The 13,029-nt window shown below is 35.4% G+C and overlaps 2 protein-coding genes across 2 annotated transcripts; both read right to left on the bottom strand.

The window, feature by feature from the left end:
* Positions 1-301: 301 nt before the first annotated feature.
* Positions 302-1,840, bottom strand: LOC110459391. The gene is made up of 2 exons (XM_021511618.1): positions 1,054-1,840; positions 302-846 (listed from the first exon to the last, which is right to left on the bottom strand). Exons 1-2 carry the CDS (start codon positions 1,838-1,840, stop codon positions 302-304), a joined length of 1,332 nt encoding a protein of 443 aa, XP_021367293.1.
* Positions 1,841-9,477: 7,637 nt separating this feature from the next.
* LOC110459414 lies at positions 9,478-12,076 on the bottom strand. The gene has a single exon (XM_021511648.1). It carries the CDS (start codon positions 11,939-11,941, stop codon positions 10,292-10,294), a length of 1,650 nt encoding a protein of 549 aa, XP_021367323.1. The 5' UTR covers positions 11,942-12,076; the 3' UTR covers positions 9,478-10,291.
* Positions 12,077-13,029: the final 953 nt, after the last annotated feature.

The raw sequence follows: 13,029 nt of genomic DNA, 5'->3' as shown, positions 1-13,029 counted from the left end.
ATGACATATAAAATGTATATATAGCAACTTTTGATTAACTCTGTAAACCAAACACTGTCTGAATAGTTGACAAGAAACATAGAAACATTTTAGGTTGTCCCATCAATACTGTCATCCCACTTAACACTGCAGTTCCTTGAAAAAAGTCCATGTCATTTTGCGACGTCAGCGGTTAGAATTTTATAAAAAAAAAAGACATGTAATTATCAATGCATTGTAATGTTATCTGTCTTATGCATTTAAGAATCGTCTTTCTTGTTCATAGTTCCATCACGTGTACTGTACCATCACCAAAGCCGATTCAAACATGTCCGCAACTGTCTACACACACAGCACTTGGATTTGTTACTCCATATTTCTCGTCCAGGAGACAACTTGCCTCTCCTTCATTCCACGAGAGAACATATATCTGGTTAGTGTAGTAGTCTGGTACAAACACTCTGTCATATATGTCACGTGCAATATCAAATTGTCCCGTCTTTTCTAACTTCTGACCATTGTCTAGTTCCCCACTCCACTTATGTATGACCTGATCAGATTTGTTGAAGACAGTCATTGCTTTACAATGATAAATATTCGCGCCATTGACACCAGCTATACTTCCTGGTGACAAACATACGATACTCAGCCCATCACCTCCACACGATATTTGTCTGATCCTCTCCCCGGACATGTTCAGTACCTGTATTGTTGTAGTGTGAGAAGTAACGAACACCTCGTCACTGTTATCACTGACACTGATACCATAGGCTTTTAACGGACTGATGTCAGTAAACCTGGTCACTCGTCTGTCTTTGGATAGTTTGTGTATCAGTGTTGAAGCATCACAACACGTGATCAGTAGTTCTTCGGTGTTGGTCACAATTCTTTAGATGCAAATACTGACATCCATGCGTGAGTGTCGTCAATAGAACATATTGAAGTGATTTGTGTCTGCCGAGGTAATCCGAAGGTAGAAATCTGACTAACCTGTTTGCTATCAACTTCCTTCTTCTCATACCCGATGTCTTCCTTCTTTGATTTGCTGAACTGAAGATATCCAATCATTGTTACCAACTGTTCCATTGACAAAGTGAGGTGGATGAGGTAACACGCTCTTTGTAGTAACATCATACAGCGGTATGGTGGTTCTCAGTCTCCCCGTCAGCTCAAACAAGGATGTACAAGACATCTTTTCTGTGTTTTGCTCTATACCTCCAATCAGTTTCTTTATCTCTTTGATATTATATATATTTTCGTGAGGTTGACAGTCCTGTTTAAAATTTTGCTCTTCTACTTCAACAAAGGACGATAACTCGACCAAGACTGTGTCAGCTATGGAATCAATCTCTGCTTTCAGGTTCAGTCTCTGGGTTTGTACAGTTTGTCGGACGACATCCACGCTCTCTTTGAATGGTTTGCTCACTTTTTGACGCTTTGATAGATTATCACTAAAATGATCTAACTTGGACTTGAGTACTTCTAATTGATCTTGCATATACTGTTTTTGCGAATCAATTTCCTCTTCAATAGTTTTGAATGTGTGCTGTTTACGTTTTTCAGTAAAACATATCGCACACATTACGATGTCACAGTCACAACAGTACAGGTCACATGTCTTACCTCGATGTGTCTTACATATCTCTGGAAGTACTATTTCGTCTTGTTTGTTCGCCTTCCTTATCGGTACAAAGTCATCATTCCGTGTCTTTCTCGCGCGTTGATGAACCTCAAAACAGAGGTCACATAAAGCCTCCGGACAGTCATTACAGTACCAGTTCACGTCATGTGTGCTTTCACACCATGCATACGTGTTTGGCACGTGCACCTGTGCACGGCGGATAGATAATTTACTCGCCATTGTTACTAGCGTCTAAATAAGTCCAGTAAAAATAAGCCATGTAATAGAGGCCGCCATTTGCATTTGTTCTGAATTCAACTTCCTTCTTCAGCTGACTGTTCTGTTACCTCACGTGTGTTTGGTTTATTGAATATACGTCTACGAAATGTTTATATCAAGAACCCCCACAAGGTTCATCATTTTACTGCAGTGTACTGTGAAGTCAAATCACGCTATCCTTGTTGGTGTATAAACTGAACTGGTTTTTGTCTTGGTGCACTTTATTTAAAACGTTGTAAGTGTGTGTTTTAAGTGTGTGTGCAAATGCAAACTTTTTCAATATACTTTTAAACAAAAGGATATATTGACAAATAGTTAGATGCCTTTTTAACTGTACTGACATGTATATATAATATACTAAGTCATTCTTTATAATATTCTTTTTTTTATGGGTTAACTTGAAATTCGATATTTGTGATGTAATGTACCTGCCAAAGATTCATCATTCATATAAGGGCTAGCATGCTGAAATTTCACTTTTTAAGATCGAATTCTTAAAAAAAAGAGTCACATACTTATTGAAACATTGTTTGTATTTTCGATTTGAGCCATTTTTCAAAAATCCAACGCATGTAACTGATGAATAAAAGGCACAAAGAATTTAACCAACGAACCTTTGGTAATAAATAAAACATACCGATATTGAATTATGTTATTTGAAAAGACATATGTTGGTCCCATATAAATTCCAAGATGGAAAAAGTATCAAGTAGTCGGTTTGAAAATCTTACAAAATAGTCACCTCTGTTTTGTAGTAGAGTCTTGATAATCCAAGCAATTATGTTGACAGCAATTACTGGGGAATTGTTATAGAGAACATAGCTTTTTGTTCAGAAGAATCGACATACAGACCCGTACACGTTCGCTGTTCCACCTTGGACGCAAACGGTACGGAAGTGCTACGCAAACGGTACGGAAATGCTACGCAAATGGTACGGAAATGGTACGCAAGTGCTACGCAAACGGTACGGAAATGGTACGCAAGTGCTACGCAAACGGTACGGAAGTGTTACGCAAACGGTACGGAAGTGCTACGGATGACGCTTACAAACGGTGATTGGTTTGTGGTGATAAGAACGGTTTTACATAAAAAGCGGAAGCATATAAAATATCTAAAACGAAACGAACATACCTACAATGCATATGAAGAAACATCAGTACACTGTAGGCTACGAGGTGACGTACGCTAACAGATCAACGCGACACACAGATAATAATAAGTTATGGTCAGAAGTATTTCCACCTGCTTACCGAATAAAATACTAATTAACATTGACAGTAAGTAAACTTGTGACGGTTTTTTTAACGAGAAACGTAATAATTAATAAGCCTAATAATAATAATTAAAAATGATATAATTTCAGACTCCTGTGTTAAGGATCCAGTACCTTTATTTCTATTTTTTATATCGTCTTTAATACTTCCATACACTTTTAGATTTTCCGTAGGACTTGGAGACCGATGATGTGCTTACTTATTAGTACATGCAAATACATGCATCGGAGATTTGAAATGTATACATGTTATACCATGTCTATTAATTAAATTTCATTTACAGATAAACAGTTTTTTTTTGTTATACATCTCTTATTGTATTATGAAAATGTAGTTGATTCTTGTTTAAGCATACATTGTACGTGTATATTGTTACGGGAGTTATTATATATATATTTCCAGTTTGAAAGGCAAGCTCGTGCATGTAGGAAACTATTATGAATAAGAAATAGATACATTTATCACTCATTTATAACATTTTTCACTTTGGGGGGGGGGGGGGGAAACATGCATATCTATGTGAGGATGCTCACAATCTCTTGTCTGTAGTTCCCCATGAAAACGTTATGGCGTTGGGGGAAGATGATGACATTTTCATGTAATTTCAAGTTAACTTGTCTCCATATTTAAGTAATTATTCGTGAAACTGGTGATGGGGAATAATACCGCACACAAAATCAAGTAAAAATGTTTGCTTTAAAGTATACGTCTCTGACCGTTGTCAGACATTTTATAGACAACACCACAATAGATGAGTGGCAAAACTACATAACATTTTGTTTTTTGTCTGTGCTCAATACATGTAAGTGTAAGTGCTACAGTATTTCATATTTTGTCATACATTTACGTCTCCTCATCGCCTGGTTCAAGTTCAAGTTGTTTATTGCTTTGAGTCGTTCGACTCACCAGTTACAAAGTAACAAAATTTGTGATATTAACTGTGCAAAATACAAAATAACATTACACAACATTTTACACACTCACAACACAATTACAAGTGCAACTATACCTATTTATAATAATTAGGTTCCTCTCGAATTTGCAAATTTTATATATTCTCCTAAGTTCGTTATTTCTTTTGAATTTTTCACACTCAATAATCCTTTCAATTTAAATATGCTTTGCTTTTAATATAATAAGTTTTCAAAACTATTGCTCGCAAATCAGAATGACATGATCTTCAACATCATCTAAATTACAAACATTACACACTTGACGATTCAATGTTTTGACAATGCCCTTTTTCTAATTTTAAGTTATGAGGAGATATTTCTTTTTATTTCTTTCAGATATTCTTTTTGTATGGGTTTACGCAGGTAGTTTTGTAGATCAAAATGATCGTAAATATATCTATAAAAAATTGCTTTTCAGAATATTCTATTTTTTTCTGCACATTCTTCTCTAAAAATGTCAATACACCGTTCTTTAACTAATTAATAAATCTTGTTGTCGTTAATATAATATTTCCAAATATACCCTAGGCCAGGTTAATCCCAGCCTCTGATATATACTGTCCACTGTGTAACTTGCTAAAGGCGCTAAGTGGTACTAATTGGTCAGCTGTTTAAAGGTCAATTATCTTTTTCATTGAACCATGTAAGTTCATAGGTACACTAGCCCGGAACCGCTTGACTGATTTTTGACTCCTTTATAATCACCACACACAGAGAGGGCACTCCGTTAACAAACTTCCTATAGACAGAGACGTATTGTAATATATACATCTCTGCTATAGACAACAAGGAATCACACTCTATTTTCTCAGGAACTCAGTCACATGATGACAATAAAGTTATCTTCATAATGACTTTTTTTAATGATTACTGAAAAATATCATCATTTTCAATAATCTGATATGAAAAGTTTGTTACGTATTAGGGTTAGTATTCAACCTTGCTCGCTGATAACAGAACTCATGATAAAAAAATAGGTTTAAAACAAATCATCTACGTGAGAAGTTAAATATCCTAATAAGGGACTTTTGTTTTTATTAAATTAGGAATTCCAAGTTCCAAATATGAGTTTACCTTGGTGTTAAGGCACTGTTGTGAAATGAAATTGTGCCTGGGCTGCTGTCATTTCCTGATCGAGGGACAGCCAAAGTATCTTACCTGTAGGTTTTTACCTTGAACTGATTTACCTGTATACAGCTGTACGTGGTGGATAGACAATGAACTGGATTAATTGACATGGACTTAATTGACTTGAAATCACCTTGTTCAGGTACCGCAAATCAGAATCCAATGTGACCACAGGTGAATGGTCAATGCATTATCACTGCCTAGATTCTCAGGTATATAGATATCATATTGAAAGAAATGTATCTGTCAGTGGGTGGTCATGTTGCCCTAACAACCTTTATAACGGACAATAAAATTGTTTATACCTTAAACAAGGGACAGGTCATTCCCACATGGCCAGCTGTATGCCTGTTATTTAAATTACCCCTAAGGCCTAGCTGCTGGTGTGGGGAACACACAGTAGGCCCATGGGGGGAGGGCTGTTACGTCCATGTATGTGTAAACCGTCATTTTTGTGGGGGGTTTTCCTTCAGACTTTTATTATGGTTGGAATAATTTTCACGTAATGCGGTTTATAATGGGTTTTTTTGACAGTTCGTTTCGACAAATATGTATTCCGTAAAATTTTTGACCGAACGTTTCACAAACGCTTTTTAAATGGAAAGATGTAGACGCAAGTGCTACGGAAACGCTACGGAAGTGCTACGGAAACGCTACGCATGTGCTACGAAAATGCTACGGTAATGGTACGGAAGTGCTACGGAAATGCTACGCAAGTGATACCCAAATGGTACGGAAATGCTACGCAAACGGTACGCTGAAAGTGGAACAGCGAACGTGTACGGGTCTGTATGTATGTGAAATATGATTCCTTTTTCTTTGTATTAATAACAGTTTTTTCCATTGCTGTGTTTAATTAAATTTACAGCGTGCAATGATATTTTCATATGCATTCATTGGCAAATATACAACTGAACATTTTGATTACTCCCTTTTTTATGATTTTTTCTTTGTAGTGACGCATTGTTTATCATATATTTGTGTAATATTTATTACACAGTACAATTATTTTAGGTTTAAGATAAGAACTTTTCTAAACGTCCGGATTAACATGCGCTTATAGGATGCATTGCCTTTATAAATTGAATAAACGACATAGAAACCCACGTGAGTTCGGGGTCACAACGGAAATTTGGGCAATATGTTATTTTCTTTTACTGTAAACAATGAAACAAAAAAATAATTTGTTGTAAACAACCCTATCTTTGTATCTTAAGAACACGCACGGAGACATTACAACATAAAAATAGATTTGTTGATCTGACGTCACAGATAGATTGCATCGAACTCAGTTAGTAACGATATACATTGAGTACAAAATAAATAGTAGATATATACACACATATATTTTATAAACATTAACTAGAAATACGATTAAATGAAATATCTATTTGATACAGATAGGCATGCAAAGTTAAAATTTTCCTGCACCGTATTGAAATTTAAATAAAAAATGTTATGTGTATGGTATTGTGTTAAGTTGACTTAACTATTTTATAACACTAAGGAAACAACTTATATCAACGTATAGCAATCATTATATGTTGGGCATTATGTTATATTTTAGTACACATGGACTTGTGATGGGAAACAGGTGTACCTGGAGAAAACCACATTGTCGGACTGGTGACTAAATACATGTCCACATCCGATTTGGAATCGAACCCCTGTTGTATTAGTGAAAGGCCAGCGCGCTATCAACTGCACCATTCTATCAATCATTATTTTAGCATGTACAGAGTTTTGTTTGAAGCTTAAGCAGCTTAAGTATTCAGAAAAAGTGTTGATTTTGCACCTTTAATTTCAGCAGTAGTGTTGGTATATAGGTATATAGGTATATATACATCTTTTAAGACCATGTAGCTTGGTTACATGCCCTAGTATTGAGAATATGGGCATATATATGGATGCAATGCAGGCTATCTCGGATATTCTGAAGATACCTCTGTTTCCGTACAAATTCATTTAACGTCTTCACCTTTGACCTGCTATCCACTGATGGGATCCCGATCTGTCACGATTTAAGAACAATATCTCATAAATTTATTGACTGTCTTGCTTACTGTGTTACAATCGCCAGTACCCAAGACATGGGTATTTCATGCGGTACAGGATACACTTCTTCATCTTTTGAGCATTTGGTATTACTCCCGGTATTTTTAGGGATTCGTGTTATCTTCATCAGTGTGAAGCAGGCGTCTGTTGAGATGTTGTCTTTACAAGTAGATTTATACTATGCTTTTTTTTTAATTAAGATTACCGGATTAACATTGCAACACTTGGGTATGTATATTTTCTGTTCTATCTTTCATACATTTCCCGTTTAGAATTATCACCCATGGATTTCCTCTTCGCACGACCTCAGCCGTTTCCAGGACGATACAAAAATGAATTAACGATGGAGATACTACCACAGCTTATCCCCCCAACAAACCAATAAAATCAAACCAAAACACAGCGAGACATGACGGTCACCTATCATCGTAACAGTTCGTATATACTTCTAATGATAGTAGTTGTTTGATACTCTACACAACCGTATATATACAAACGTATACATGAGCTGTATCAGAAGTTAATTTGGGTGAATCAATCTTTAACATTGTAATTTTGCGTTAATAGAATATATACCGTGCAAATGTCTTTGGACCATCACATCTACAAAGACAAGGATAAATGTCATGACTTCGCTTATTTTTACAACGTTGATGTGTGATCCTGATTTCGATTATACGTTGAATTCGATCAGATATGATAGAAATGACAGCACGAACTCAATCTGTGAAATGGATTTCTTTTTGTTTGTATACAATCTATCAGTAAGATATATGTTGTGGTTGACAAATCATTTTACATCCTTACGTGCTTTCCATTGGTATTAGGCTTCATCGATATACACGTTCGCTTTACTACGTTGTCAATCGGCTTCCAGTTTTAACCTTTTTTTCTCCTCGAGTATGTCTGCGTGCTAGCATGGACATCGCCATTACATCGTACGTGTTTGCGCATGCTTTACATTATGTAAAATATCGAAGTCTTGAAAACAAGTAAGAAAATAAAATTCAAGTCCTCGCTATTTGATACCTTTGACACATTTCACTTCCTGGGTGTGGTTTTGACGGGAGTTTTATAATACCATTTGCTATATTAAAAAGATATAAGAAATGACAAATGTATCCTTTTTGTAAGAAACTGCAAAATAAACGCAATAACAAACAGACCAAATACAAATGATGAGTCTATGTTTTCATACCTGCCATCATACAAAGGTGTTGATGTCACACGACTGACCATTTAAAGTTTGAAAAGACAAACATTCAGTGTCAGGTAAAACATTAATAAAACGAGTTTCCCAATACCATACGTAAGCAGAAACAACACGCAGCAAGTTACTATCATGTAAAGCCACACAAAGACAGTTTCGTCAAATTAAACCTACTTTCCAACAATAAGATGTCGATATATATCATAATTTGAGAATTGTTTCGAATAACTTCAATAACAACTTAATACATGCACTCGAATTTGGCAAAAAAAACAAACACGAATGTCACATGTGGTACAAGTCTGGTGTATTGGTATTTGGTTTTAATATGATTGTTCTAACTTATCTGTCTCGTTACGTCAAAAATGTATACATTTGTCTTTTTTTTTCAACAGATAAAGACTGGTGATTCTATGTATGTTGATATTTTACCTTGGATACCAGATTAAAACAACGAATGTCTTAAACAAAACATTTTTTCGGTGTCATGTTTTGTTGTTATAATACCGCAAGGGCACCTACAAGTTATCTACTGACTGTCATATATTTCTAGGTGAGCAATACTAAAACACTGGTTATAACCGTAATTATCTGATCCACTATATAGCCGTATATATACATTATATACAAACACATTTATAACGAACCTATGTCGATGACTTAGGTGTATTAAAAGGCGGTTTGGGTAGATTTATGCTTAACGTCGTCATTATTGTTGTAACAGGTTGTACTTATTATTCAATTATATTTTGACCATTACACTAGGTAAAGGATATGTTCGTATGCATTGAGAAATGTAGTAAGTCAGCTTTGACTGTCAAAGCTTAATATATTTAACTATATTGTTTAAAATAATGCATGTACTTTGTTCCGACGGGATACATCGATTCCACATATTTCATTTGGTCTTAAACCCTTTCACTAGGGTTATCGGGTTTAGATAAAATTAATGACAACACAAATTCAATCGATGAAAATAGTTTTTTTTTAATCACAATGTATTAAAGAAAAATACTCGGACTGGTGCGGCGATATTCTCAGCCACCATACTCTCATTTAGCAAAACATTACGAGTGCTTGAAAATGAAAACGGTGAATTTCATAATGATCAAATGTGTTTTTTATTAATAAATTCATATACTGAAACAGTATAATTGTGCTTTACTGTTCAAACTTTTTAACTAGTTAAATAAATGAATAAAAGGATTTGTTTCAATATAACATGATTTTACTGTAAATAATCAACAAGACGTTATCTCCCATAATACTGATAAGATATAGACTTTCTCACTCACACACTGTAACATGTGTTACTGACAGCCTGATTTAACGTGTCTTAAAATGATCATAAGACAGTGATCATATTAAAATGAAGCAAAGATTCTATTTCATGAATTGCTTTGAGTAATAAAATGTGATAATGCATCATTTAGTGCAATGGGTTTACACTAATAATGCGACGTCTTCCAATTGTAGTTGTACCGTCATCTGCATTTATCTTCACATTTTGTATTTTATTATGATGTAACATGCATAATGATCAAATTGATTTAGAACTCTGTAATCATTTCCTACCTGTGACACATTAAAGGTAAAAAACAGAAACGTGTGATTAAATCAAGAAACCATAAACAGTCTGTTTAGTTGACTTGTTAGCACTATCATTATATGAAACAAAGTGAAAATGCATTTGCGACGTAGGCAGTTATGAAGTATAGAATGCAAACATTTCTATTGTCACAATAATGCAATATTATTTGTTTCCATTCATTGAAACATCTTCTCACTTGTTTATAGTTGCATAACATGTACTGTACCATCGAAGCATCCGATCCAGACATGTCCACATCTGTCTACACCCACAGCCACTGGCTCTATTACTTTATGTGTCTTGTCCAGGAGACACTTGGCATTTCCTTCATTCACCGATAGGACGTACACCTTGTTTTTTTGGTAGTCTGGTACGAAAATTCTGTCATATCCATCACGTGCTATATTATAATGCATCGTTTCGTTTACCTTCTGACCATTGTCCAGTTCCCCACTCCACTTGTGTATGACCTGATCAGATTTGTTGATGACAATCACTTCTGTACAATGCAAAATGTTATAACCAGTGGTAACAGTTATATTTCCTGTTGTCAAACATACGATACTCAGCCCATCACCTCTACACGAAATGTTCCTGATCCTCTCCCCGGACATGTTCAGTACCTGTATTGTTGTAGTGTGAGTAGTAACGAACACCTCGTCACTGTCACTGACACTGATACCCCAGGCTTTTAACGGACTGATGTCAGTAAATCTGGTCACTCGTCTGTCCTTTGATAGTATGCATATCAGTGATGAACCACACGTGATCAGTAATTCTTCTGCGTTGGTCAATGTCAGACACCGCGGTACAAAGTCAAGCTTGACAGATTCTGTGACCTTGCCTTTCTTGTTGACTTTGATCAATTCTGTAGATCCAAGTATTGACATCCATGCATGAATGTCGTCAATAGGACATATCGAGTTGATTTGTGACTGCTTTCGTTCTTGGAATGTAGAAATTTGACTAACCTTTCTACTGTCAACCTCTTTTTTCTCATACCTGATGTCTTCAGTCTTCAATTTGTCGACCTGAATATAGCCAATCATTGACTTCAACTGATCTGCGTTAAATGTTCCAGACACGAAGCAAGGTGGGCGAGGAATCACACTCTTTGTAGCAACATTATACAGCGGTATGGTGGTTCTCAGTCTCCCCGTCAGCTCAAACAAGGATGTAGTGGACATCTTTGCTGTGTTTTGCTCTACATCTCTGATAAGTTGTTTGATCTCTTTGATATATTTTTCGTGAGGTTGACAGTCCTGTTTGAGAGATTTCTCTTCTTCTTCAACCAAGGACGATAACTCGACCAAGATTGTATCAGTTATGGAATCAACCTCTGCTTTCAGTTTCAGTCTCTGAGTAAGTACATGTTGTCGGATGACAGCCACGCTCTCTATGAATGACTTGCTCACTTCATGACGCTTTGATAGATTATCATCAAAATGGTCAAACTTGGACTTGAGTATTTTTAATTGATCTTGCATGTAATGTTTTTGCGAGCCAATTTCCTCCTCAATATTTTTGAAAGTATGTTGTTTATGTTTCTCGGTAAAACACATTGCACAGATCGCGATGTCACAATCACTACAGTACAGGTCACATGTCTTACCTCGATGTGTCTTACATACGTCTGGGATAAAGACTTCGTCTTGTTTAATCGCCTCCTTTATTGGTACGACGTCATCATTCCGTGTCTTTCTTGCGCGTTGATGACCCTCAAAACAGCGGTCACATAACGCCTCATGGCAGTCATTACAGTACCAGTTCACGTCCTGTATGCTTTCACACCATGCACACGTGTTGGGTACGTGCACCTGGGCGCGGCGGATAGATAATCTACTCGCCATTGTTACTAGCGTCTAAATAAATCCAGTAAAAGCAATCCATGTCATAGAGGCCGCCATTTGCATTTGTTCTTGATTAAACTTCCTTCTTCAGCTGACTTTCTGTTGTGTAAATCACGTGTGTTTTGTTTAGCGAATAGACGCCTACAAAATATGTATATCAAGAGCCCACTTAAAGTACATCACTTTACCGCAGTGTACTGTGAAGTCAAATACACCCAACTATGTTGGTGAATAAACACGCATATAAAAGGAGGTCAATAAACTTTTTGTCTTGGTGTACTTTATTTAATACTTTTTAAGTGTGTGTGTATATGCAAACTTTTTCAATATACTTTTAAATAAAAAGTTAGATGCCCTTTTAACTGTACTGACATGTATATATAATATACTAAGTCATTCATATAAGAGCTAACATGCTGAATTTTAACTTTTTAAGATCTAATTCTTAAAAAAAAGAGTCTTATCCCTTTTTTTTCTAATATATATCACATACTTATTGTAACATTGTTTGTATTTTCGATTTGAGCTATTTTTCAAAATCCAACACATGTAATTGATGAATGAAAGACACAAAGAATTTAACCAACGAACCTTTGGTAATAAATCAAACTTACCAATATTGAATTATATTATTTGAAAAGACATTTTTTTGGTCCCATAAATATTCCAAGATGGCAAAAGTATCAAGTAGTCGGTTATTAAGAACACGTTTAACTTACCCTTTATGAATAAATAACGCTTTTTGTTAGTCATCAGCAACTTTAAATACGTCATTTTCATAAATAAAAACACGTACATAATTATCGTCCCGATAGATAATTATTGTATGTAGTATAACTTTTGTTGTTCATTTTTACTAAGCTATCGGCGCGGTAGTAGCATAGCTTTTTGTTCAGAAGAATCGACATATGTATGTGAAATATGATTCCTTCTTCTTTGTAATAATAACAGGGTTTTTGCATTGCTCTGTTTATATGTTGATATTTATTGCATGTTAAATTCACTTCTACAGCGTGCAACGATATTTTCATATGCATTCATTGGCAACGGAACATGATTTTTTCTTTGTAATGACGCATTGTTTATCA

The sequence above is a fragment of the Mizuhopecten yessoensis genome, unplaced genomic scaffold (genome assembly GCF_002113885.1).
Source record: "Mizuhopecten yessoensis strain PY_sf001 unplaced genomic scaffold, ASM211388v2 scaffold10059, whole genome shotgun sequence".
Classification (NCBI taxonomy): domain Eukaryota; kingdom Metazoa; phylum Mollusca; class Bivalvia; order Pectinida; family Pectinidae; genus Mizuhopecten; species Mizuhopecten yessoensis.
Note: the sequence above shows the minus strand (reverse complement) of the source record. Positions and strands in the feature narration are given on the sequence as shown.